Raw genomic sequence first — 26,162 nt, 5'->3', positions numbered from 1 at the left:
CCATAACTCAAATGGTTGAGTTTTTCCTCCAATAGCTTGTAAAAAAAATAAAATTACCCTTTTTTTTTTCCTTTGTCAACAATTAGATTTGGGAGCTCTTAAAACGTGAAGAGGAGAAATGCCAACAAACTTAAAACTATCTTTTTTCGAACTTAAATACAAAGTTTCCCTAATATGAACCGAGTTTGGCCTAAAACGTTCGTTTAGATTAAAACACATATAAAGTTTGGTTAAGGCCAAAATTTAAAAATAAAATAAAATTGGATGGACCATAATTGACTTTTGAGCATGACTAATTTAAGGTGAGTTGCAAGATTATACTTGGAGCAAGTCCGTTATGTATGTATATATTATTCAGGTTTTAGATGCCCAACTTTTCTGCATAGTATGAGAAAAAGTTGATAATGATATATTCTCTTCCAAAAAGCCACAAAAATGGGAATTTTACACTTAATAATTGGAATTTGACATGCAAAAACAAAACAAACAAACAAAATTTAATATAAAGAAAAAAACGTGAGCGGCAGGATTCGAACCTGCGCGGGCAGAGCCCACATGATTTCTAGTCATGCCCGATAACCACTCCGGCACGCTCACTTTTCTGATGGCAAAGGTCTCAATTTTCAATTTTTGTTTAATATGCGCAAGATAGAAAATCTGTGGGGTTCTGAGGTCCAGTTACTACCAGGGATTGAAAATCTATCGGCTATTGGATTTAGAGCCAAAGTTTTGTTTTTAATTAACTGCCATAGCTTAAGCTTTGCATTCATGTCTCATGGTAGGCTAAGCCTATCTTTGGTTCTCTTCTCTAGTCTCCTGCTCGCCAGCTTAAGCAGAGTGTAAGAGAGCAACATCAACCTTCTTTTCAGCTTTGCCTCCATAGCCGAAACAGCGAACCTTAACTTCTGGAAGCACACACACAGGTGAGTTTTTTCGATTTTCTTATTTCGTTCAGTGCTTTTTGTAACGTAATGTAATCCAATGAATACCCTTTTGCATTTTTGTTGTGTTTTGGGGTGGGAGAATTGTGATGATGCCCATCTGTTGTTCGACGACTTGTTTCAGTTGGCAATGGTGCCTTTTGGGTGAAATAGGAAATGGGTTTTGTGCTTCTATTTGTATATTGAGAGATTAAATTCGATTATGATGTGCTTTGATAGTATTATACTGTTTTAATTTAACAGGTGAATGATATAGTTAGGATTTATGCCTGAAAATGTCACCTGATATTCAATTGTAGCTGTTTTAATCAATTTGGATTCAAAATCCATTTCTTTTTTTCCAACTAACCGGTGCATTGCTTAATGCTTGCGTAGACAGCCCCTGCATTATTGGATTAAGAAGATGGCTTCCACAATTTTTAGAAGCCTTCATTCCCACCCTTTTTTGTTTCATCCAACTGCATTAATTAGAAGAAAAGATGTCATTTTGTATTGCACAATGAGAAGCGCACAAACCCAGACAGCAACACAAGAAAAGGTTAAGCCACAAGTGAAAGTTTCGCCACATGGTACCCAGAGCAAAGCACTCGAGAAAGCCTCAAAGGACTATGAAGCAGTCATAGGTATTGAAACCCATGTCCAGCTCAACACTCTTACCAAGGCCTTCTGTAGTTGTCCTTATAATTATGGCTCTCCTCCAAACACCAGCGTCTGCCCCATTTGTATGGGTCTGCCTGGAGCTTTACCAGTTTTGAACTTGAAGGTCATTGATTCTGCAGTGAAAGTGGGACTTGCACTCAATTGCAAATTGTCATTGAACTCAAAGTTTGATAGGAAACAATACTTTTACCCAGACCTTCCGAAGGGATACCAAATATCGCAGTTTGACGTTCCAATTGCAACCAGTGGTTACATTGACTTGGATCTTCCGCTAGAGTTTGGTGGTGGGCATAGGAAGTTTGGCATTACAAGAGTTCACATGGAAGAGGATGCTGGGAAGCTGCTTCATTCAGAAGGTGGAAGTTACTCGCAGGAAAGTACCTTTCTCTTTGTGCTTACCATCAACATTGTTCTACTTCTTATAAGTTATAAAAGAGTGAACTACATTCTGGTTCTCTGTGCCGTTTTATGGTTTCTTCTATTTTTGGTTTTACTATTTAAAGGCTCAATTAGATTTAGTATGGTCTTATGATTTGTGTGTAAATTCAGTTTTGTAAGTACATTGAATTTACAATGGAGTGGAGTGAGTAAATTTTACTTCTCATAAGTTATAAAAGATTATCAGCGGCTGAGGTTAATTCTCTATCACTTTCTTAGACTCCTAGATACTGTTTGTTTCTGTTCTGCAGGTTGATTTAAATAGAGCAGGGGTGCCCTTGCTTGAGATTGTTTCTGAACCTGATATGAGAAATGGTATTGAAGCTGCAGAATATGCTGCCGAGTTACAGAGGTTGGTTCGGTATCTGGGAGTGAGTAATGGCAATATGCAAGAAGGTTCACTTCGTTGTGATGTTAATGTTTCTGTTCGACCAATTGGGCAATTACAGTTTGGGACGAAGGTAAGTAACTTTTATTTACTTACACATTTATTGTGTTGTTAGCAACTAGAAATCGAGTATAAAGAGAAATTCTTCTAAAACAGAGTAAAGAACAAAGACCTGAGGGGTCATTAAGGAAAGCACTGGATAACTAGATGTGAGTAAAATTGTGAAAATAAAAAAAGAAAGCAATAAAAAGAAAACTAAGGATGACATAAATCTATGATCCTTACATGTGAAATTGTCATTTATTAGTTGTTGGAGTTGTTGATGTTTGTGATGATCATTGCAATATTATGTTTGTTACAACCACTGCAATATCATGTTAAATTAGATTGTTATTTTTCAGACAATGTTATTTTTATCGTTGGCTTTTGTCGGCGTTTTCTCAGAAAGAAAGCATTTTGTACTTGACCAAGATCTCACCTGAATTACATAATGAGATATAGAAACATGTATTCCTGCATTCAAAGAAATGCACTATAAAATTGGTTATATTAAGCCTCTGTATATATTGGAATAAGAAATCCATTTGTTATAGCACATATGTACCCCCTCACCAGTCAACTGTAATGATTGTATCTAGAGTACACTTATATATCACTTTTTGAGACTGATTTAATGCTTCCTATATTACGTATTGGCAGGTGGAGATAAAAAATTTGAACTCATTTTCATCTGTTAGTAGGGCAATTGATTATGAAATCTCAAGGCAGGTGCTTCTTCATAGTCAAGGCCAGGATAAAGAAATTGTACAGGAAACTCGTCTATGGGAAGAAGGAGCTCAGGTGATTGTACCTTAATCGTCTAGTCGAACAACTGGATATATATGGCTTACATGGTCCCTTGGTGTCTATTTACATGTTCTGTTTACTTTTTTATACCAGAAAACAGTTACAATGAGGAAGAAAGAAGGACTTGCCGATTACCGATATTTCCCAGAACCAGACCTTCCGGGAGTTTTCCTCACTACAGACTATGTTGATGGTATTCGTAATTCTTTGCCTGAACTTCCAGAAACGAAGCGTCGGAGGTATGAAAAGATGGGCCTGAGCATGCAGGATGTTCTTTTCCTTGCAAATGACATGAACGTAAGTCCTCTGCCTGTCTTAGTGTCCTCTCCCTAAACCTCTGTTTGGGAATTGCTCGATTGTTCTGGAATTTGGAAGAAAAGGAACAAAACATAAAGTTGAAATTTATGACTGATTTCAACTGTTGTTTGTAGATTTGACATATTGGCTAAGAAAATATGGATAAGACAACATTGTCAGATAGTTCCCTATCCCTAGAGATATTTGTTACAGAAATATTCAATGTAAAATAAACTTCCCAAGGTCATGTAACTGAAACTGCATTTCACACAAAGAAATAAAGAATGAAAGGACAAAAGAAAAGTGAGTGTTTGTCTACTTGCAAGGCGAATATTGTATATGGCATTCATGGGATGGGCATCTGTCTTTTCAGTGTCTCTCAGTCTCTTACTGTGAGATGTAATCCAGAAGTTTTTAGCGTCTATAAATGTTTCCTTAAAGTTCTTAGTGTTGATATTCAAGTACAACTAGTTGATGTTTTCCTAGATGGTATAATGTTGAATGACCTGAAAGGGGCTCATTGTTTACTGTCTATCTTAGGTTGCAGAGTTTTTTGATACCACTATTACAAAAGGTGCTGATGTGAAGCTAGCTACCAACTGGATAATGGGCGATATTGCTGCCTATATGAAAAACGAAAAGTTGACCATCAATGAGATTAAGCTTACTCCTCAAGAGTTGGCTGAATTAATAGCTTCCATAAAAGATGGGACCATTAGTGGGAAGATAGGAAAAGAGGTACTTCTTGTTTTTTCTTCTTCTGGACTAGTTTTACAATTTTATTCGTTTCTAAGATCAATAGAATTTGCAGATATTGTTTGAGCTTCTAGCCAAGGGTGGTACTGTGAAGGGACTGATAGAAGCAAAAGATTTAGTTCAGGCAAGTTGTTCAGTTTGTTGCCAGACTCAATAAGATATAATTATTTTCAAATTTTCAGATGTGTAGATGTGATTCTTTCGAATAGTTTGTCTGTCTGGGCATTTAAACTTTTATTGCAATTATCTCAACAAGATATGCGATGGTCACTACCTTGATCTGATTGACTGTTCCTAAAGTAACATTCTAGATTATTTCCTCCTTTAAAAATTGATGGTTTTGTATCTTATTTTGAGATGTCCCAAGATGTTGTATAGTTTGAGAAGTCAAAAGAGCACTTTTTCTTTCTGAGTATGCCCTATACTTTGTTTGAGTTAAAAGTCAATGTACAGAATTATTACAATGGTAATAATGGAAATCTAACCTTCTTTTCAAAAAGACAATACAATACTTCCTGCCCCCCTTAAATAGATGATTGACTTTGTTAAATTCTTTACTTAATAAATGTCCAATTAGATAGTAGTTTTGCTAGATGATATTATATAGAGTTCACTTTAGCAGCCAATCAAAATGAAACAACATCATCTTATGATGGTAAAAATACAGAAATTTACCAATAAATTAAGGGTTCTCTAATTTCTTTGGTTGTAACAGATAGTAGATCCTGCTGAGATTGAAAAATGGGTAGAAAAGGTGTTGTCCGAGAATCCCAAGCAGCTGGAACAATATCGTGGTGGAAAAACTAAGCTGCAAGGTTATTTTGCTGGCCAGGTAAAATCTTTCAAACTTTAACTGGTATATTTTTTTATCCCCCCTACGCTCCCTTTTCCATTCATGATTATGCTATTAATAACATAACGTCTTTTAAACTTCAGTGAAATGGTTTTGCATTTTAACCTCATGCAGGTAATGAAACTATCAAAAGGAAAAGCAAATCCAGGGCTCCTAAACAAGATTCTTTTAGAGAAATTGAACGCCAAAAGCTGATAAAACTGCAGGTTGGTATCCGCAAACAGTTTGTGTATTTCACTGTTGCACACAACTGCTAATGCTGTTGCGTCTCGTGCATATTCCATTATAAAATCTGAAGGAAATATAATATGTAAATATTATTTGTAACAAGATGACTGGTCACCAATGGCAAACCTCCATTATTCTAGTCAGATGAAATCACTCACAATGGAAGGGTTGTGACATTTTGTTGCATGAATTAATCTTGCCTATGGTAAGCGTCTCTTGAGTTTGATGTCTTAGTTTGCCAGCTACTTCTGAACCAATAGTCAGCAGCTGCTTGAGATATTACTTGCCCTATCTGAATTATGCAATCAGTGTTTCTGGAGAGTGTAGAAATGATTGGCTTCTAGTTTTATATATCCTGTTGCTGTTTGATTGCGCTACAAGCTAGAAAGTTGGATTGGATGAATAAATATTGACTTGTAAACTCACCATCCCACATATAGATTATTTTCCAGAATTCAAGCTCTTGTTTTGGAGTTCATTTTCTTTCTCTATGGCTATGCTTGGTGGGCAAGCATACCATGTTCTGTTAGTCACTGTGCCTATTTTCCAGTAATTTTAATGCTTCAACTATTCATTTATACATTATGTAATAAGATTCTTGATTGGTGGCATAAGGGTAACTAATTGACAAATTTACCACATTCTAGCTTGTTGAGCTTTTTGGCTGAGTTTGCTGGCTAATGCTTTTCATGCTAGGCATCCAATTATTGTGGTCTAAAAAATCATAGGAAGTTTGGATTTGGATAGGATTGGCAAACAAGAATGAAATTTACATGGTGATGTTACATAGTTTATTTCTATTTTAGGTATGAATATCATGTGTGGCCTATTCATGTGGATTAGATACCATACCAAGTAGACTCTCAAAGAATGTCTTCATGTGAAAGCATTGGTCTTAATCTGAGAGTTGGTTTACCTTATTGTGTATCCAATTGCTACATTCTATTAAAAAACTTGGGCTTTTCTGACTTAATTTGTAAAATGAGATCAGTTACATAAAAGAAAGAAGTGTTTCACCTTTAGATGGAACAAATCCAACCACTAATAAATGTTCTAACTATAATGTGGTACATGAAAACATAACACGATCATATTCTGTCCTCCTATCTGCCTCTCATCGTGGATTAGGAACAATCCAAAAGGGTGGTGTATACATTTTCCACTTATCAAGCTGATCAAATGGCTTCACAACTTTATTTCCTATGTTGTAAACTCCATTATCATGACCATCACAGTCGAATTGGAAATTTATATCCCTCCAACGATCATCTGTGAAGTAAATTGAACTTTCTTCCAATTCTGGAAAATCCCTAGTGGACACTGACATCGATTGATTTCCGCCCAAAAACAAAGCCCGATTGCGCAGGGATGATTCTACTTTCTTGCACTTTTTGGCAGTGATGTTCAACTTGAGGATGTAAAACCGCAGAGTTCTATACGAAAAAACAACATCAAACCCCTCAGGAAGATCCTCCTGAACAACGGCTATGCCCTCATGGTTAATAAAGGTCCCTATCACTCTCCCCACATACAAAATCTCACCCAATGACTCCACCAGATACTTCTGAGTAGAATACTTGTAAATGGAAAAGTCTTGCATTATATCCGCCTTTTCAATCTCTGCAAACGGTTGAGGAAGATCAATGGTTTTGATGGGAAAGGACTTGTTGAATTCCCAGACTTCAACCGAGCCATCCCCAGCCAATGCAAACAACTGCTCACTGTGAAAAATAACATCACAATATTCTCTATGCACACCATTTAAGTCTGTCCATCTGATTCTGCTGTCCTCCCCATGCTTATAAAATGCAAGTTTTGACTGTAAAAAATCATAAATCACCACAACAGCGAAGTTGTTGTCACGAGTCGGGTCGGAGGAGAGGACAGCCTTGGCAATATGACACATCAGCGGGAGCTGAATTTTACGTGGTGAAATTGGGTTTAAAAGATGCAAGTTGGCTTTGCTGTTAATGACCAGCCACCCGTGTGATGAACCCACGCACCAAGCAGCAGCATGATCAAAGTCTTGAAACGAGCTCTTGATGGTGTAAACTTTTTGTTCTTCAAGACTGTAGAAGCAACGAGCTCCACTGGCAGGGTTGTTTTGGTCGTTTTCTTCACTACTACTAGGGAGCATGAGCCATGGAGTACTAGGGGTTCGAGGAGGAGGACATGATGAAGTGGCACAAGATTTTGCAGCGTGATTCCACGAAGAACAAACGGCTCTGAATCGAAGGATGTTGACAAAAGAGAGATTGTTCATGATCAGCTGTAAGAGTTCGGGTTGGAGCTCAGACCAGTTTGCCATCATTGTTGTTGATCAATGAATTATGAATGCATGTTTTGATGAAGGGTTTTGCTTTTGTAGAGAGTGAAGGCAAGCAGAGTTTGTATATATAATGGACTGAAAAGTGGAGCAATCCAAGTTGAGTTAGGAAAACCAATTAAAATTGTTTCAGAGTCATATCCTATATATATTTGGACAAACCAAAACACTCGCCATTCATGATTACACTATTAATAACGTTTTTTTTGACTTGCAACAGCTTTTAGATTTTACCTGCATGAAGAAGTATGGAATCACGGTTAATTGGGTGCCTGGGGATTTTGAACCTCTGCTCATATGGATTGAGGTGGAAGAGAACCAACTGATCCATATAGTTTGTTTCTATAATTAAGTATGAATCATGTGGGTTTGATTGTCTAAAAGCACAACTTCATGGAAAAGAAATGGTCTAAATGTTCACTTGAAAGTGGGCTCACCTTATTGTGTATCCAATTGTGCTACATTCGTTTAAACTTTTTCAACAAACTTTCAAATTAAACCGAAAGTGGGTTGAAACCCAAGGATTTCAACCATAAAAGGCAGCTAAAACAAAGCTTGATGTGCATTTAACTATAAACTAGTACATGAAAATATCATAAGCTCATACATACGTGAAAACTATCTACTTTTCACCATGGATTAGGAACAATCCAAAAGGGTGGTGGATCAACTCTCCACTTATTAAACTGATCAAGTATTAGTGTCTTCACAATTTTATTTCCTAGGTTGTAAACTCCAACATCATGACCACCATAATCTTCCACATAATTTATCTCCTCCCAACGATCATCGGTGAAGTAAATTGAGTTTTCTTCTAATTCTGGAAAATCCCGAGTGGATACTGACATCGATTGATTTCCACCCAAAAATAAAGCTCGATTGCGCAACGGTGATTCTACTTTCTCCCACTTGTTGGCAGTGATGTTCAATTTGAGAATGTAAAAGTGCAGAGTTCTATAGGGACAGATATTATCACTCTCCTGAGGAAGATCCCCCTCACCAATGTCCTCGTGCTTAACAAAGTTCTCAATGATTCTCCCCACAAACAAAATCTCACCCAAAGACTCCACCAAATAAGTCTGAGTAGAATGTATGCCCCTTGAAAAGTCTTTCAATATATCCACGTTTCCAATTTCTGCAAATGGTTGACGAAGGTCGATGGTTTTGATGGGAAAGGAGTTGTTGAAGTCCCAGGCTTCAACCGAGCCATCCCCAGCCAATGCAAACAACTGCTCATTGTGGAAAATAACATCACAATATTCTTTATGCACATTTAAGAGTGTCCATCTGCTGTCCTCCTCCCCATGCCTACAAAATGAAAGTTTTGACGGTAAAGAATCATAAATCACCACAACAGCGAAGTTGTTGTCGCGAGACGGGTCGGAGGAGAGGACAGCCTTGGCAATACTAACACACATCCGTAAACTTTCCAAGTAGAGATCACCGGTCAAGCGAGGAAAGGGCAAAATCAGCGGGAGCTGAATTTGACGTCGCGAAAACGGGTTTAAAAGATGTGGGTTTCCATTGCTGTCCATAATGACCAGCCACCCATGCGATGAACCCACGCACCGAGCCTCATGATCAAAGCCTTGAAACGCGTTCTTGATGGTGTAAACCTTTTGTTCTTCAAGACTGTAGAAGCAACGAGCTGCACTGTCAGGGTGGTTTTGGTCGTTTTCTCGACTGCTACTACTAGGGAGCATGAGCCATGGAGTATGAGACGAAGTGGCAGCGTGTTTCCACGAAGAACAAACGGCTTTGAATTGAAGGACGTTGACGAAAGAGAGATTGTTTGTGATCAGCCGTAAGAGTTCGGGCTGGAGCTCAGACCAGTTTGGTGATCTTCTTTTCTTTTTGTGGCGACGGTGGTATACTTTCAGTTTTGCCATCGTTGTGTGTTGATCAAAGAATTATGAATGAATGTTTTGATGATGGAGAGAGAAGGGTTTTGCTTTGTAGAGAGTGAAGGCAAGCAGAGTTTGTATATATAATGGACTTTGAAAGTTGAGCAATCCGGGTTGAGTTAGGAAAACTAATCAAGATTGTTTCATATATCCTATATAAATTAGGACAAACCAAAGCACTCTCCATTCGTGTAGTAAATTGATTTTTTTTTTTTTTTTAAAGTTGAGATTAATCTTGAGTGCTTAATTGACTAGAGTTATCGCTAGTACGGTTCAAAAACCCTAGACACACCCAATGAATATTTGTGTAAACTCCATTATTCTTATTAATAGATTCAAGTGAAAGTAAACTTTAGTCTTTTTAATAGATTAATATGAATATTTGTAAGGTTTTTTTTTTTTTAAAAAAAAAAGGAGAAAAACGTGAGCGGCAGGATTCGAACCTGCGCGGGCAGAGCCCACATGATTTCTAGTCATACCCGATAACCACTCCGGCACGCCCACTTTGACGACCCTAAAGCTCGTTATTTTCTTCCTAATAACGTTAATTAGAGTCCACCATAACTCTGCGTGGATGATGATGTAGGCTATATCTCATCATCTTAAAGCAGGTTCTTTCTACTCTTCACTTCGGAAAGTTTAACTTAAAATTATTCATTGGTCACACTCACAGATGAATATTCTTCTTACAACAAAGTATAAAATTAAGGGTCCATTTGATAATCATTTTAATTTTAGTTTTTAGTTTTCATTTTTTGTGCTATAGTATAGGGAAAATGAGAGGGAGAATGGAAGTGAGGGTGAGATTGAAGAGAGGATGAGAGAGGAGGATGGGAGGGATGAGTAACAAAAGTGAAAACAAAAACTTGAAAGTGAAAACAATTTCAAATAGATTTTAGGTTTTAAATTTTGTTTTCATCTTTGTTACTTCTCCCTCCCATCTCACTTTCCATTCTCCCTCTTTTTCCTCTATATTATAGCACAAAAAATGAAAACTAAAAACTAAAATTGAAATGGTTACCAAATGGGTCATAAGGTTCCTTTTTCCCTTTTCTTAGTTATAAATAACAATCCTGAAGGAAAATGGGGAAAAATGTTAGAAAAGAAATGTAAAGGTGCAGGAGAGAGAGAGAGGAGGTAAAATATATAGAATGAACAGATTATAAAATCTAAATTTAAAAAAAAAAATTACATATTATATTTAAATTTTATATATTCTGTTTTTTCTTTTACCTTCCTCTTTCTTCTCCCCATTTTGATTAATTGATGAAAATAAAAGAATAAAACAAAAATATATATATCAACGGGCCATAAATATTTTTTTTTCTTCATTTTTTAGGCGGTTTGGTGGTGGTTGTTTGTTGTTGTTTGAGTTAGTTGTGACAGATGTTTGAAGGCTTTTTTTAGTAAGTGAAAGATATTTCAAGTTTTCTGTTTTAGTAAGTGACAGATATTCCGAGTTGTAACACTAAACAATGGATTTGTTCATCTTGATTGATTATGAAAAAAATCGTTTTTTCAGTTGTTGAGATTGAGAACTACGTTAATTAAATCTAAATGTCTGCCAAGAACAGAAAAAGAACAACGAGGATTATCAAATGTATATGATTCTGTTTGAAACAAAATAAGGAAGGAAGGAAGGAAGAAGAAAAGGTTATGAGTTAGACTTTTAGCTGAAATCTCAACTTGAAACTGTTTCCCTCAAACATCTTTGCTGGCAACTGACCTGGTCCCGAGTATGGTTCTAACAGCCTCCCCTAATAAGAAGCATAAACAAGAAACTTCCTACCCTTAATTGCAAAACCCTAAGGGGTTTGCTGGTCGTTGGGGTTGATGGTGGTGGCGATAGCGGCGGGCCATGGAAGGTGGATGTAGACGGAGAGTAATGGTGGTAGCAGATCCAACCCAAGAGTCAGCAGGTGCCCTACAATATGCACTTTCTAAAGAAATTCTTGAGAACGACGAGTTGATCCTCTTCAATGTCGAAAACCCTAACTCGTGGCGAAACACACTAACGACGTTCCTTAGAAGACCTAGCCGCAGTTCAGGCTCTGCCGCCGCGTCCATAGAAGGAAGCTTAGGGCACGCCGACTTTCTTGAAGAAATGAAGAATGCATGCAAACTTGCAAAACCCAAAGTACGCGTGCGCGTAGAGAAGGTGGCGTTGATAGAAGGGAAAGAGAAAGCAAGCATTATTCTAGATCATAGCAAGGCTCTTGGGGTCGATGTCCTAGTTATAGGGCAACGGCGGAGTCTTTCTACTATAATCTTAGGGTGTGTTTGGAGTGCCATATCCAACTTTTTTGTTTTCAGTTCAATTAGTGTTGAGCATTACCATCACGTTAATTGTCTTTGGACAAATGTGATTTAATCTACCTGCTACACGAATCTCAACAATTAAACACATTCAACGGCTATTAATATGGTGGTAATGCTCACCGCCAATTAAGCAAAGATGTTCTTGATAATGTTACTGAGATTTATTGTGGGAAAACAGATTTCAGCTTGAATGATTTGCTTATTCTTTCTTGTATTGTGTACTCTTAACAGATACAGGAGGCCTGGAGGGTCCACGCGAGGGACAAAACCAATAGACACAGCAGAGTATTTGATTGATAAAAGCAGTTGCACATGTGTTGGAGTTCAGAAAAAGGGCCAAAATGGAGGCTACCTTCTCAACACAAAGACCCACAAAAACTTCTGGCTTCTGGCGTAGATGCTTCTTTTGCCGTCAGTCTGCTGCATTGGGTTAACATTAAACATGTTTTCTTTTTGTTGGGAAGGCAGAAACAGATCAAATCGACAACTTTAGTTCGCCGAATCGTTTGACTGCTAGATATAGTGAGCTTGATGATGAGCCTCCGATCTCTTGTTTAGGAGTGAGCCAAATGTATGATATTCTTAAATTCCAATGTCGTAGGTTGTACATATGTAACAATGGTGGCTCCTGGAAACCAACATGAAAATGTTTATAGTAGAACCAAAGTAATGAGACAGCAGTGTATCTTTTCTTTCTCAAACAAAATCCATTGCGTTGACAAAAATGGAAGCATTTATACGCATTAGAGCGAAGGTTAGAGCCAGCCGTCTGAAATAGCTCCCTGTTAATATGGAGCACAGCCCATGGGAAAAGTAAGTGCACAGGCAGGCCATAGAGTCAGAGTATAGGCAACCTGCAACTTTAACAAAACTAGAGTTTTAGAGCTCATCATGCATCAATATTTCAAAGTGAGGTTCCTCTCCGCTAGATGCACACATGGGAAATTGTGTATTTGTGCTATTGATAGCAAACATGCTATGAGAAATTGAATGGGGTTTCTTACGATGAGGATTTCTCTTGAGAAGGAAGTCTGGTTTTGGTTTTTGAATGCAGCACCCACCTTCTGCCATTGCTCTTTAAAACACTTACAATTTATTTCTCAACCTTTCTGGAAATTTGGAAGGAACTAACAATCAAAGAACATATACTCTTTCCCCACAAGAAACCGTCATCATAAGCAAACTCCATTCAATTTCCACCACCGCAACCCTAGCAATTATTAGGCAGATGCTCACCACCAAAAGGAGTTGTTATTGCAACCCAGTACCAAAAAAACTAATATAGCAAACCCGAAATATGAAGAATCGGATTTTGGTAAAAAGAAGAAAATCAGATAAATAAAAAATGTAATATTTTACACATACCGAAAAATTTCACCTCCATCTACTTGGCTGACAAACATGATAAGTGGAGCAACATAAACAAAAACAAAAATTGTTGCTCCCAGTGCTGCTACTACTACTACATACATATACAGGCTACATGGAATGCCAACCATCTCTCCCCTTCCCTTACCACAGCGCCTAGTACAAAATAAACGGCAGAATTATCTACAAACTGCCACACCATCCAAGGCAAGATTGGATGTGCCAAAATTCCTATGTTTACCATCAGCCACATTGGTCAGATGGAATCCTTGATTAGGGAGCTGGTTGATGAGAAGAGTCTCCAATTGGCAAGCCAAGCTCTTCCCTGGGACAGTGAAATAAAGGAAATTGGTGTTCTGCATTCCTTCCTTTGAACGATGTGCACGGACTCGGCCCTCTAGATCATCAGTCTATGAGAACAATCACAGATGCATTAGATTGGCATATATAGCATAAGCAAAAATTGTATAATAAACAGGCGTAATGCCATAATTTTTCGGCCGACGACGAAAACAAACCATTATCAGCACGGCCTAATAGACCAACCTCGATTTCATGACTACTTTTTTAATGTTAAACCACAAATAACGGAAATAATTCATGTCAACAGAAAATTACCTGTCCGACATACAGTCTCCTATCAGGTCTGAGAATCACATATACACATGAAACACCTATGGTTGATGGAGGTGGCTGTTCCCTGGCACCAATTGGAACACAGTGTATATCAGTAATTTCTGATGTTTTTTCCTCCTTGAAGAGCTCAATCAGCATCTTTTGGCAAATCACAATGATTGCACTCTCAACCTCCTTCTGTAAGACTTCCATTCTGTTTGTTGATCCTGTCTTATGGACAGCTTCAACTTTACCACTACTCGACTGAGGATGGGATTTATCAGAACTGCTAAAACCTGTAGAACAGAACTGTTCTAGTTTTGTGCCATTCTTTCCTAGAAGCACCTCATTTGCGTAAGCTGAATGATACAGGTCTTCAGCTCTTTCAATTATTATTTCAGGAATCCCTTCCTTCTTAGCCGTTTCAAATGCAAGGCTTTCCCTACAAATCCCATCCATCAACTTCCAGGTTGGTTTTGTTTGGCCATCCACATATACAGTTCCCATTGCTTTGTATACAGTGTTCTTTGTATTAAGAGGCAAACTAAATATCCCATGCAGGTGAGTAGATATGATACCGAGACAACCTATTGTATCAAGAGTTTCAACAATACTACCAGCAATACATGTACCCTTTGCTGTTTCTGTTCCTCGGCAAATTTCATCTACAAGTACGAGACTTCTTTTAGTGGCTCCAGAAACAATGGACCGAATTTCTGACATCTCTACCTGAAACAATGAAATTGAGTAAGATAAACAGTGTTGCGAAGCAGCCATTAAGCTAATGTTCTGATGCAAGCCTAGATGGGAATCAAATGACTATATACGTATAGGGAATTGACAAGACTCAAATCAACCAAAACGCTAAGGTTAAAGGGCATGTAGGTTAACCTTTGTCAAAAAGACATATGTCCAATTGCTGCATTAATATGAAGCTTGAAGAGCTTAGCTAATTAGGAGCAACTGAATCCCAGCATAAAGTTACTACATTACTGACTGACTACTAAGACAGCACATAATAATACCACACCTGAAAAGAACTTTTCCCATCAGAAGGGCTGTCATAAGATTTCATGTGAAGCATAATAGAATCAAAATGAGGGATCAAGGCTGACTCTGCAGGCACCATAAATCCACATATTCCAAGTAACGCAGCAGCACAAATTGATCGTAACAAACTTGATTTACCACCACCATTCGGTCCAGTCAAAAGGAACAATGACTGCATATCAACGGTGTTATTCACAGCACTTCCCTCTGCTACATCCAACCAGTATGGTGACAGACCAACTATCTTCATCCCATTTTCTCCATTTACTGGTTTTACATCCTGCATCCAACACATTAATATATAAGCCACTGCAAATAAAAAAGACATGATAAGGATATATCAATATAGGTGAGCTGCCAGCCTAATAGATTCAGGGGCACATTGATTTATTGATTACTACCTTCGACCTATAGGACTCTCCAAGGGTAGGAAAAACCCATTTCCTTCTTCTCCCTTCACTGCAATGTATCAATTACACAAAATTAAGATACCATAAACACCATTATGGGGCTGGGGTAAATTTGAACAAGACAGTACTTCCTGTCCTAAATATGTGAATATAGAAACACGGAAAGATACAAAATGTGTAATTCAAAAAATAGGTACTAAAGTATCATAAAACATAGCATGATGCTGTTCTTCTTGTTGGTCGGCTCTCAGCCAACAGCTTCAATTAATTTAGGCAGAATTTTGGTTAACCAGCCTATCCCATCAAATAATTTCCACGACAACTTTCCAACGTATGTTCCGTTTAAGAGCAAAAAAAAAAAACTTCCTGAGATTTAGTGAATTACATAAATGTAAAAGTAATATCTGAAAATAGGGAGAAGAAATTTCAAGAAACCACGTGGGAGATCTGTGTAACTTACGCTTAAGACAACTAAAGAGAACTGAATCAAATTGCATATTAATGTTTAATAAACCATAAAAAATCAAATAAAATAAAAATATATATCTTTTATTTCAGAAAGCCACCTATCTGCTCAGTTTATAAATTGAGGAAAATACAATAATAGTTAGACACCACTGATTCAGAGATATCACTATAAATTTTTCAATACAACCATCTAATTATTGAAGGACACCATTGATTATTATTACAGATAACATGAGTAATGTTGAAAAGCTTACTAAAGTTTTAAATATCCAACCTCACATGAGCAAATAATGCCTTTGCAATAACTAGAAGCATTGAGGAAAATACAAGGATATTGATCTTCGCTTGTAGATCAGAAGAAAGTCCCCTCAACAATTCCAACACCCTTGTTTTTGCCTTGGCACCTGCCTCATGATACCTACAACAGGAAACAAAAAAGAAAAAAAGGTAACTTTACTCAACATCAGAAGTCAAAACATATTTAGACTAATAGAAGATAATAACAAGTAGGTGTGTTAAATTGAAGAAGCATGAAAGGTACTTCCATAGCATTAGGGAAAATAGCACACCTTGTTAAAGCATCCTCCACTTTCATTGTGGTAAACCACTCTTCTCCAACTTTTCTACCTTTTGAATCTAGAGCAGGTTTAAGCTGTTTAATTTGTTTTTCACCAGGGGTACCAGCCCAAACAGCAGGCGCAAACCGTTTTCCCTTAAACCAAACAGCTTCGTGCTCCCGCGCATATAATATTTCTCCTTTTGGGCCTCCAAGTGGAGCTGTGGTTGCTTTTATTCTAGAAAGAATGGGCACAAAATCTTCAGTAACCTGCAAAATTTTAAATGCTTATAAATAGGAAAGAAAATGTTGAAATCGTAATGCAGTGTCCTCTTCTAGGACATTATATAATTTTGTTGAGACATGCAACAATGTCAGCCAAAGTTGAGTGCTGGAGACCTACTGCTAAAGATAAAGCCTCAGCAGCCTTTTCCACTTCTGCGAATGCTTCCTCTATATGGATTCTCTTTATACGACCTTTCCATGAAGACTCCATATCTTCAAAAAAATCACTAGGAACAATAGGAAAAGAACTAAGCTTTTGATCACGTTCATAATCTAGGGAGATCATTTCTCCGATTCTACCTGACGTGGACTCACATTCATTAACCTGGCCAAAAAAGGACTAGCATTATATGCATGGAAAAGAAACAGAAAAGACATGGAGAGAAACTATTTGAAAGCCTATGAAATTAGACCGATCCTCCAACCATCTATATAGTGTCTAGAGTGCTTTGAAATTGTAAAAAATAAAAGATGTACCAACGCCTTCAAAAGTTTCATGCTTTATAAAAAATTAAAAAAATAAAAAACTTAGAAACTTGTGAGTAATTAAAAAAAACTTATGACTATAACTCATGATAAACCAAAAACCAAGAACACCAGAGTGCATGAATAAGTTAATGTTGGATACAGGATGTTTCATGCATTTGAAAAGAAATGGTATGACTATTTACACCAAGCCTTTGTGAACTAAGATTTGAGTGTATTAGGATCAAATAGAACGATGACTTTTGTGATTTATGCCCAGCTAAGTATTAGTGCTCTTCATAAAGAATACAGAAAAATCATAGATAGGGAACTACATATTGAAGCTCGAACAATTAATGTTTCTTTTCTGAAGGTAGAGCCTTGAACACAAACATGTCAATTTTCATAAACAAAAGGCTCTACTTCTCACAAATCAAAAGTAGCAGGTTGCCTATTCATTAACCTATACAATTATTGTTATACTTTTCCTTTTGTAAACAAGTGGACATTTAAAAATAAAAAAACAGAAAAAACAGTAAACTCAACCGAATGGCTGTACTTACTAATGTCTCAAAGTCAATTTTCAACCCAGTTGCCACCCATGTGGGATCCATCAACAACTGCAGGATTTCACACAACTCAGGAGTTTTATGCATCTGCAGTATTTCATCAAGAACATTTTTTATTCTGCAGAACTCAATATGATTGGCCTCCCTCAGTTCAAGAAGCTTCACCAGCTGTGGAACATACAATAACTCAGGAATTATATACTACAACATAGAAAGGCATGTGTTGAGTTGGCACACACACAGCCAGAGACCCCTGTATAAATACATTGATGTGTTTTTGTGTCTATACATGTATGTACATTCGCTAAAACATCCATGTACACATGAATCAAATGAAACATACTAAAATGACCAAACACATGGGGAAAAACCATGTATTCACTAAATTTAAATTCTACAGTTAAAAAAACAGTTAAGGCTACACGAGACAAAAGTACTTAAAAGGGAGTGTTACAACCAGCAGGACATAGATAGAAGTAAAGCAAAAGAATTCTCTTTTAAAACTATTGCCTTTCGATCTCATAATATCTCAGGGAAGATCTAACCCGTAAACAGTAAAAGACTGAAATCAGAGAAGTAATTATTCAGCTAACTTAGATACTATTCATACTTGAGTCAAGAGAAAGGTCAATGCCAACCATGGGGAACAATAAGCTGTCAATGCCAACCCTAAATATTAGTATCAGCACTGATGAAAGAGAAGAACCCATAAGCTGTCAATAAAAGAAAAAATGGTAACTAATTATACAAATTCCATATAGTTCATTTAAATTCAATCTTTAATTTTAGAATGGGATAATTTTGATCAAGTGATCTATGGGTACTCTCACCCATCATTATCAAAGTGAAGCTCAAAGTTAACTCCACTTCCAATTGCTTTTTATCTTGATTTTAGTATTAATTTTAGCACTCTGCAAGCTTGCATACATTTTATCCAATTGTCCCCAAAATTGTTGGTACACAGACTGCACTGTTCTTTATAATCCCTATCCTCAGCTACTCATTTTGCCTTTTAGGCTACACAGAGGGTAAGACGATACTCAATTAGCACTTCGACACATGAACAATCAAATCTGAAACACCAAAAGAAAAGAGAGAGAGAGAGAGAGAGAGAGAGAGAGAGAGAGATTTATGCACTTTAACTTCTCAAGTGGTAACATTACTACGTAGGTAGAGATTATATCATAATGGTTATAATGTGATCCTCAATTATTGGGATTAGAATAGGAGTATGAACAACCCTGAGGCATAAATAAAACTCATACTGCCCCCTGACAAAGACTCCACAAGTAATGACGAAATAGATTTACTAAAAAGGGCAGCCCAATAAACAAGCCAAAGTGGAGTTTGGTAAGGGCGAGACAAATGCAGCCATACCCCCTATTCTTAGACAGACTGTATCCGTGACTTGAATCCATGACACCAAGTCACTTGGGACAATATCATTGCAAGAATTTGCACCTCAAATAGATTCATGAAATCTAACCGGAACTGATATTTCATAAAAACAAAATAATAAGAAATAAAAAAAACAAGAAGCCATGATTGATATTTCATAAAAACGAAAAGATAAGAAAGCAAAGAGCAAGTTATTTTCAGATCTAACTAATTAACAAGGTTAGGATACAACCTTTGCAGGTGAAACACAAGTAAACTCAGGAATCGAGCACGTTATGTCACTCATAAGTCTGCACGTTGCTGATTTTGAGAAAAAGAAAACTTGTCAGAAGATTTTGAATAAACAATAAAAAATGAGATGGCATGCCAACATAACATGTTAATTGTGCAGTCTCTTAGGGGAACAAAATACTGTGATTAATACATTATAATAATTTAGAAAATCTCTAATCTTACAGACACATTCTATGTGAATCACCCAGGATAGTGGCTCTTATTTTCTGAATCTTTTCTATTCACTTTGAAGCCCTTCTACATGGATCTCACCATCTCTCTACCACATTGAAAAGTGCACCCTTATTAATTAAAACTATGTTAAATTTCTAAGTTCACCCCCCCCCCCCCCCCCCCCCCTCCTTTTAAAATATATCATACAAATTAATTGATCTGTCTCGTATTTGGTGCACAAGTGGACATGAATGTGGTGACACCTGTTTGAGCAGAAACCATATTAACTCATGCAACACTGCACCAGGTTTGACTTGGTATAAATCACTACAAAAGATATGAACAAGAAACAGTATGAACAATCAGGAGAAAAGTTTGCCATTTTATTAACAACCAAGGTCAAAAAGCTGGCATTATGGAAAAAATCATTTTGTATTCTATAATCTAATGCTGGACCAATACAAAAAGCATACCACAGCTCACCTTGAATTGTGGACGATATATCATAAGCAGGAGGATTAAGAAGAAGATCTCTAACATACCTGAGAAATCAGAAACTAAAAAATCTAAGGAACATAGAAGTACAAAACACAGACACACAGGTGTAAGTGTACTTTAGCATATTATGAGAACGTACATTGGACAGAATTAAAAGAGTAAAAAGGAAAATGGAAGGACTTTGTCATTTGTATTAAAGAAAACCTCAGCAGTGATATAAAATGTCAAATAGCAGTGATGTATTTGGGCACTCACACCAAAAATAAAAAATAAAAAATTGCACGTGCATGCATCCCCCAGAAGCTAGATACTATTCTGAATAAATTTAAACAGAAAAAAGGCACACAAAAAATACTCACAATAAAGGAAGTCCTGTGCAGTTTGAAGGAAGCAACACCTTCAACAAACAAGGTATTCCCTCAGTTGGTATGGCACCTGGAAGTATGCAAAACACTGATCAATACCACTTTAACTTGACAATGACTTCATATGATGAAAATAAAATTGAAGTGTCCAATGCAATTAGACAAACCAATTTGAGTTGCTGTTCCTAGGGTCAAAGGGTGGGGTCTGTTTTCTGAAGACATACTGACATTCCTAAATGTAACATCCTCATCAAGACCATAAAGATCTTTAACCTGAGAAGTCCAATAGATAGATAGCTATAATCATAAAAATATGAAACATGTATTCAATAGTGCAATTATTTCATATGATATGCAAGTGAACAAAAAGTAAAATTCGCAATAAAATCATTAGACATGTTAACCTTAGACAAAAGATCAATGACAGGATTGCCTTCAAACCATTCAAAATGTCTACCACTACATTCTCCCCACAGTAGGCCTCCCTCACCAAATTCTCCCCAACGACAAGTGCCTGTAAAGGAGCCTCTTGATATAATTAAGATTCAAATAAATTATTTAAAGAAGAATAGCAGAAAGATATGTCAATGATACAATCAAAACAAAAGGTTTATTTTACTGATCACCCAAAACTTATTTTAGGTTATACTGAGGTTTCACAGAGATTTTGTAAGGCACATTTGGGCCAAAAAAGCTTCAAGGCGCACAATAACAGAAGCATAGCTATTAGTTTTGTGTTTGGGAGTGTTCTGGCTCAGATGAGCCCTTGGTTTCATTTTTTTCTCTTTTTGGTTCCACTTGTTTGGTGTGGTCTTCTTGACCACCTGTTCTTGCTTGTTGCTCCTTCATGTCTTCTCAATAATATAACTGTATCTTTATAAGAAAAAAATAAAAGTAATCTAAAAGGCGCTAGTTCCAACTTCAAATTCAACAGGTCTAACATCACACTTAGCAGAGAAAATTACAAGCTTCAACCCAATACAGTACACAATTTTACACTTCATCTTAATAGGAGCACACCACAGGCAACAAATGGCACCAAAAAATTTCCCCATTAATTAAGAAGTTATATCTACCTGAAAAATTGCTCCTCAAAGACATATGCAGAAATAAATGATGGTACCGACAAGTACGAAGCTTAGTAACTAGGGCCTCTTCAGTCAAACCATCCTCTGACAAATAAGTTTTCATAGTCTCCAGGACAAAGTTTATGCAATACCCTCTGGCCGAGCGAGATATTCCTGCCACATATATTTTACAACTATTATTAATCCTTAATCAGTCAATCTAAGATAGCTTTATTGCCTTTGACTACTATGGGCAATAGAAACTAACTTTTTGATGAAACAATCAAGGGCAATTAACTTATGCCTTTAAAATTTAAATAATCAAGGGCAACAAAATAAAACAAAACCCAAATAGAGAATCCAAAACAAAATCTCTTGGAATAACTTTTGATAGAAGAAAACTAATGTATTCTTACCAACTACGGGCATTGGTTCTGGAAAGTCAAGATCGTGATCAACCCCAACAAGTCCAAACACATATGGACTACCAGGATGTGCATGCCTGAAATACTTAACAAAACAAGTCAGAAGCAACATATGTATTTCAAGCATTTTGAAGATCACATTTAAAAACAAAACTTTGCCCAGAAAATATAAAGATACATGAAATCTTCATTATAACATGAAACTTTCTGACATAAAAATATGGGCACTCATAAGAGCGTTTAATTTCCATTTTCAATAAATTCTAGTGATTTATATAAAAATAAAACAAAAGGACCACACTATTTAGTTTTCCAAGAGGCAACATGTGTTTGTCGCGGATGACTCTTGAAAGGAAAACTGGCCATTAAGAATGTTTCAACATTTTATGATCACTGTACTAAGTGTTGTATCAGAAACACCATAACGTGCTTCAGGATTGGAAATCTTTGTATCCCTTTCCTCGGAATAAGCAATAAATAAAAAATTCTATCAATCACTTCAAAAAGAAAAAACAAATCAATTTAAAGGATAAGCTATATGAAAAGAATCACAGATTAAATTGAAAGAATGAGTTATCAACACGTAATTACCCCGATATAAAACGGCCTTTACGGGAACGAGCTTGTGTTGGACCCTGAACTTCTTCCACTATGCACTACAAGAACCAAACCATGAATATTGAGCAAACTAGTTGGATGATGAACATTGAACAAACTAGTCAGATGATTGCATTGAACAAACTAGTCAGATGATGACCATAAATTCTTTGACATATGCTCACATTACTAATAAGGCAATTGATGCATAATACAGCTCTATAGGCAACAAGTCTAAAGATAAGTACAGGACAAACACCCAATGAAGCATGCATCAGTGGGTCACAGGTGGAACTATACCATTTAGGCACCAAGTGCCCAGTCCATGAGTGGAGCAGAAAATAATGAAGACTCGAAGGCTTAATTGCATATTCCGCACAACAGTAAAGTGAATACTTAGAAAAGCATGTTAGAACTCTGATCTTAAATTTCATGAATACATAAGATGAGTTATCAGAAATGCTATACTTACCACCGAAAACCCATTCCGTGTCAGATCATCCAAAGTTTGACGAAGATTCTGCAAATCATATGCAATTATGCATTGAGTCCCCAAGGGAATAAACACATGATTAAATGCATCCAAAATAATAATGCACAGAGAAGGAATTGACTGACAAAAAGTCGAAGAAGCATGTCCTTAGATTAGATTGAATGGGGAAAAAATAATAAAAAAATTATGCAAGCAAACAGGGACAGCAACAGAAAAATACAAAAGAAACAGGAAGAAATTATGCTGTACCAATTATTTAACATGATTCCCAAGATATCATCCCAGAACTACACAAAATAACACCACATCTGAAGGACCTCTTCAGCATCTCCGATTTGCTACACATGGTATATTTCCCAGAGAAGAAAAAAGGAACAAAGAATTCATACTTTAATTCACACAAATGCCCCAATATGGGCTTGCAAACAAGCCCTCATGTTTGGCACCGCACTTATGAGTTAAAACCACCTTCCTTACTATCACAAATCTGAACTCATCTTCTTGACTCAACCATTGGAAATCCATTCAAAACTTCATTAAATCAAGTAATTCTCATGCAAATGGCACAGTATGGTTTTACTATTTGAATATACAAGTTTCTCAAAATTAGGAGAGAAATTATTAATTCTGAATGTGAGGCAGAATGAAATTTAAAGGCAAAAGAATATTTAAAGATCAAGGAATGGAAATATAACATGCATATGATCAATACCACAACCGGGCATCCAGCTCTCGGAATGCTATCTGAGCGCAGGCCACCAAAAGGATTCAAACCTGCATATTCAACCAAAATACAAGCATCTATTCCAAGGGCTTCATAAAAGTCACCAACCTGAAATATAAGTGAAATAAAACACTTGTTTCATCTATCATTAATGGGCACTATATAAACATTTAATGAATACAAAGACATTTTCGTAAGGCAACCCAATGCAATTTAGTAGAAAAAGTTTCTTAAACCAAGAGGGCTGATAAAGAAATATGTTACATACTCTGCAGAGCAAAACTTCACGTGGAAACTTTGACTTGAACTGCAAGATCTCCCAGTTGAGTGTTCCCTCTTTTAGACTAAAACAAACAAGTTTTACTTAATGAGCTTTACAGATAAAGAAGTAATCTTCATGAAGCTTCTAAGAAAGCGGGCCATTTTTAGTTTTCTATTCATACAAAAACTATGAACATGTAAATTTTTGAAAGGATACTCTTGTACTATGAGAAACACTCTTAGAGACCTTTCAGGTTAGATCAAATAATTATTTATATAGGAATTCAATTCCTTGAGATTTATGAAATTATGTTAATATGCCGACTAACCACGAAAAGGAACCTTTTTTTTTTTTCCAATGCAGAGATGCAATGCCTATAACCACAGTTCGGGAATTAAATTTGAGGAAACTACAATTTGGTCCTTCATGTCATTTAAGCATGCAAAAAAGAGCTCAGACGAATAATCACAATAAAATATGCAAGAAAAAGCTCACAAGAGAAACTAATAAGAGCAGAAAAGAACAATGCATAACTCATATCTTTTTCTTCTCATTGTCTCTTCCGTAAGCATACAGTTAAAATAGCAATAAGACAACTTTAGTATCACAAGAGGATCTCACCTCCCATTTTTTAAATTAACATCCAAGCCTAGCAAATTGGAATAGTCAAGCCTTTTAACCAGCTGGACAGTTGACGGCTTCCTGCACATCTCCATCCTCTGCAAATGAAAAACCCATGACAATGAAAGATATCAAGAAATCATATTCCCAAGGAATGCTTGTAACAAAAGGAGAAAAGCGTGTCTAGTCACAACAATAAAATGTAATAGCAAACCTCTTTCCACCACAGTATGTTAGAAAGAACTCTTTCATCCAGGAAATTATTCAAAGCATTAAGTTTATTGGTCGCCTTTCTGCTTCCTCTTAAAACTTTTTGATCTTTGAAACAACGAATCCTTCGAAACTGTCCACTAGTAATGTACAAAAAGAATCCTCAATAGCATTAGTTAAATCACAATGGTAAATTGCAAGAATCAAATGTAAAAATGAAAATAAAGGTTGCATAACCAACAGTACTAAAATCTGAATCTTGAATAAGAAATAATACACACAAACAAAGTACTACCTACTTTGCCAGTGAGTACGGCACACTCTTTAAACAAGTAATTAATCAGACCTTGACTTATTCTTCTGTTCCCATTTTTTTTAAATAAAACAAAAGGAAATCGTCATCAGACAACATTTGGAATTTATACCAGATTTATCATAACGATGTTTGAAAATACATTAAAACGAACTACATTGTTGAGTAATAACTTTTGTTTACTGTGGCATCACCAAACAAACTAATACAGTTACGGAGGGTTTCATATTTCTTTGCTTCTGGGTTATCTTGCTTTTAATGAAGTTATGATTTTTTTTAATACAAAATACTTCTAAAAGAAAATTTTAGAACTATTATTCCATGGAAATTTAATTCTCATACATATATAAATAACACACATTCCGCACAAGTGAATAAAGCACGTTCTCTCAGGCTTCAAAAGGATTTTCCTTTTAGAGAACCACCCAAGACCATATACAACATAAATAGAGAGAGAGAGAGAGAGAGAGAGAGAGAGAGAGAGAGAGAGAGAGTACAGGAGCGGCGGAGAGGGAATGAAAGAGCTGCTGCATTTACGAGGATGGGAGCGAAGAAGAAGAGCAAGATGACAGCAGCGAGGGAGAGAGACGACGCAGTTACGAGTAGCGAGCCGGTACATGGCGAGTGGTGGTGACAGTGTATCCAACTTTTTGGTTCTGCCGGGATTTTTGAATTTCTAGGGTTTTAGAGGAGTTTTTCCCTTTCGCCAAATGCGAAGCTCTGTTCTCAACTTCCCGCCAGAAAGGCAACAGGGATGAGATAAAAGGCCTACTACTTGGAGACTGGAGAGCGGAGACTGGCCTGGAAGCTTGATGGGATTATTTTTGTTTGTTTTGGGCAGTGAAAGGACAGGTGTTTGGTCTTTTCCTTCTTTCTTACTAGCCTCCTGGCTTTTTACTTATGTTTTTAATTTTAACTTTAATTATTAAAAAAAATGGGGAAAAAAATGGTTGAGGGGTGAGGTAACTGCCACATTCAGCGAGTGCTGCTATTTTTACTC

The 26,162-nt window shown here is 36.6% G+C and overlaps 5 protein-coding genes and 2 non-coding genes across 8 annotated transcripts; 2 read left to right on the top strand and 5 right to left on the bottom strand.

The window, feature by feature from the left end:
• Positions 1 to 515: 515 nt before the first annotated feature.
• Positions 516 to 597, bottom strand: TRNAS-AGA (transfer RNA serine (anticodon AGA)). Its single transcript has one exon. It is a non-coding gene; the product is annotated as a tRNA-Ser (tRNA).
• A 31-nt stretch (positions 598 to 628) lies between these two features.
• On the top strand, positions 629 to 5,890 carry GATB (GLU-ADT subunit B). The gene is made up of 10 exons (XM_088247225.1): positions 629 to 923; positions 1,317 to 1,564; positions 1,721 to 1,975; positions 2,292 to 2,500; positions 3,127 to 3,267; positions 3,367 to 3,570; positions 4,111 to 4,308; positions 4,382 to 4,450; positions 5,042 to 5,158; positions 5,294 to 5,890. The coding sequence occupies exons 2-10, from the start codon at positions 1,345 to 1,347 to the stop codon at positions 5,372 to 5,374; spliced, it is 1,494 nt and encodes a 497-aa protein (XP_088103351.1). The 5' UTR covers positions 629 to 923; positions 1,317 to 1,344; the 3' UTR covers positions 5,375 to 5,890.
• A 631-nt stretch (positions 5,891 to 6,521) lies between these two features.
• On the bottom strand, positions 6,522 to 7,715 carry LOC110765821 (putative F-box protein At4g17565). Its single transcript, XM_021969063.2, has one exon. The coding sequence runs from the start codon at positions 7,713 to 7,715 to the stop codon at positions 6,522 to 6,524; it is 1,194 nt and encodes a 397-aa protein (XP_021824755.2).
• Positions 7,716 to 8,362: 647 nt separating this feature from the next.
• LOC110765824 (F-box protein At2g05970-like) lies at positions 8,363 to 9,622 on the bottom strand. Its single transcript, XM_021969067.2, has one exon. The coding sequence runs from the start codon at positions 9,620 to 9,622 to the stop codon at positions 8,363 to 8,365; it is 1,260 nt and encodes a 419-aa protein (XP_021824759.2).
• A 437-nt stretch (positions 9,623 to 10,059) lies between these two features.
• TRNAS-AGA (transfer RNA serine (anticodon AGA)) lies at positions 10,060 to 10,141 on the bottom strand. Its single transcript has one exon. It is a non-coding gene; the product is annotated as a tRNA-Ser (tRNA).
• A 1,350-nt stretch (positions 10,142 to 11,491) lies between these two features.
• LOC110765816 (Adenine nucleotide alpha hydrolases-like superfamily protein) lies at positions 11,492 to 12,595 on the top strand. 2 transcript variants are annotated; one of them, XM_088249168.1, is made up of 2 exons: positions 11,492 to 11,895; positions 12,166 to 12,595. In XM_088249168.1, the coding sequence occupies exons 1-2, from the start codon at positions 11,496 to 11,498 to the stop codon at positions 12,351 to 12,353; spliced, it is 588 nt and encodes a 195-aa protein (XP_088105294.1). In that variant the 5' UTR covers positions 11,492 to 11,495; the 3' UTR covers positions 12,354 to 12,595. The 2 variants fall into 2 exon arrangements, with proteins under 2 accessions (XP_088105294.1, XP_021824745.2); XM_021969053.2 differs by having other exon boundaries at positions 11,492 to 11,911; positions 12,188 to 12,595.
• Positions 12,596 to 13,266: 671 nt separating this feature from the next.
• MSH1 (MUTL protein homolog 1) lies at positions 13,267 to 26,001 on the bottom strand. The gene is made up of 22 exons (XM_021969057.2): positions 25,660 to 26,001; positions 24,854 to 24,989; positions 24,640 to 24,737; positions 24,025 to 24,100; positions 23,745 to 23,864; positions 23,012 to 23,059; positions 22,534 to 22,598; positions 21,934 to 22,019; positions 21,527 to 21,691; positions 20,855 to 20,964; positions 20,618 to 20,723; positions 20,445 to 20,520; positions 20,071 to 20,129; positions 19,373 to 19,440; positions 17,737 to 17,910; positions 16,827 to 17,033; positions 16,437 to 16,693; positions 16,142 to 16,285; positions 15,391 to 15,448; positions 14,970 to 15,269; positions 13,943 to 14,668; positions 13,267 to 13,734 (listed from the first exon to the last, which is right to left on the bottom strand). The coding sequence occupies exons 1-22, from the start codon at positions 25,779 to 25,781 to the stop codon at positions 13,504 to 13,506; spliced, it is 3,432 nt and encodes a 1,143-aa protein (XP_021824749.2). The 5' UTR covers positions 25,782 to 26,001; the 3' UTR covers positions 13,267 to 13,503.
• Positions 26,002 to 26,162: the final 161 nt, after the last annotated feature.

Source organism: Prunus avium, chromosome 1 (genome assembly GCF_965620075.1).
Source record: "Prunus avium chromosome 1, drPruAviu1.hap1.1, whole genome shotgun sequence".
NCBI lineage: Eukaryota > Viridiplantae > Streptophyta > Magnoliopsida > Rosales > Rosaceae > Prunus > Prunus avium.
The sequence above is the reverse complement of the archived record's forward strand: the minus strand, read 5'-3'. Positions and strand labels throughout refer to the sequence as shown.

What these genes read in the sequence shown, in the direction of transcription:
- GATB (XM_088247225.1), top strand. Translation starts at nt 1,345, where the DNA reads ATGGCTTCCACAATTTTTAGAAGCCTTCATTCCCACCCTTTTTTGTTT. An exon ending in AGGTGGAAGTTACTCGCAGG is followed by an intron (nt 1,976 to 2,291) that starts AAAGTACCTTTC and finishes CTGTTCTGCAGG; the next exon opens with TTGATTTAAATAGAGCAGGG. An exon ending in AAGCAAAAGATTTAGTTCAG is followed by an intron (nt 4,451 to 5,041) that starts GCAAGTTGTTCA and finishes TGGTTGTAACAG; the next exon opens with ATAGTAGATCCTGCTGAGAT.
- LOC110765824 (XM_021969067.2), bottom strand. Translation starts at nt 9,622, where the DNA reads ATGGCAAAACTGAAAGTATACCACCGTCGCCACAAAAAGAAAAGAAGA.
- LOC110765816 (XM_088249168.1), top strand. Translation starts at nt 11,496, where the DNA reads ATGGAAGGTGGATGTAGACGGAGAGTAATGGTGGTAGCAGATCCAACC. An exon ending in AGGGCAACGGCGGAGTCTTT is followed by an intron (nt 11,896 to 12,165) that starts CTACTATAATCT and finishes GCTTATTCTTTC; the next exon opens with TTGTATTGTGTACTCTTAAC.
- MSH1 (XM_021969057.2), bottom strand. Translation starts at nt 25,781, where the DNA reads ATGTACCGGCTCGCTACTCGTAACTGCGTCGTCTCTCTCCCTCGCTGC. An exon ending in AGAACCAATGCCCGTAGTTG is followed by an intron (nt 21,692 to 21,933) that starts GTAAGAATACAT and finishes TATATGTGGCAG; the next exon opens with GAATATCTCGCTCGGCCAGA. An exon ending in GCATTATTTGCTCATGTGAG is followed by an intron (nt 15,449 to 16,141) that starts GTTGGATATTTA and finishes GATACATTGCAG; the next exon opens with TGAAGGGAGAAGAAGGAAAT.
- LOC110765821 (XM_021969063.2), bottom strand. Translation starts at nt 7,715, where the DNA reads ATGGCAAACTGGTCTGAGCTCCAACCCGAACTCTTACAGCTGATCATG.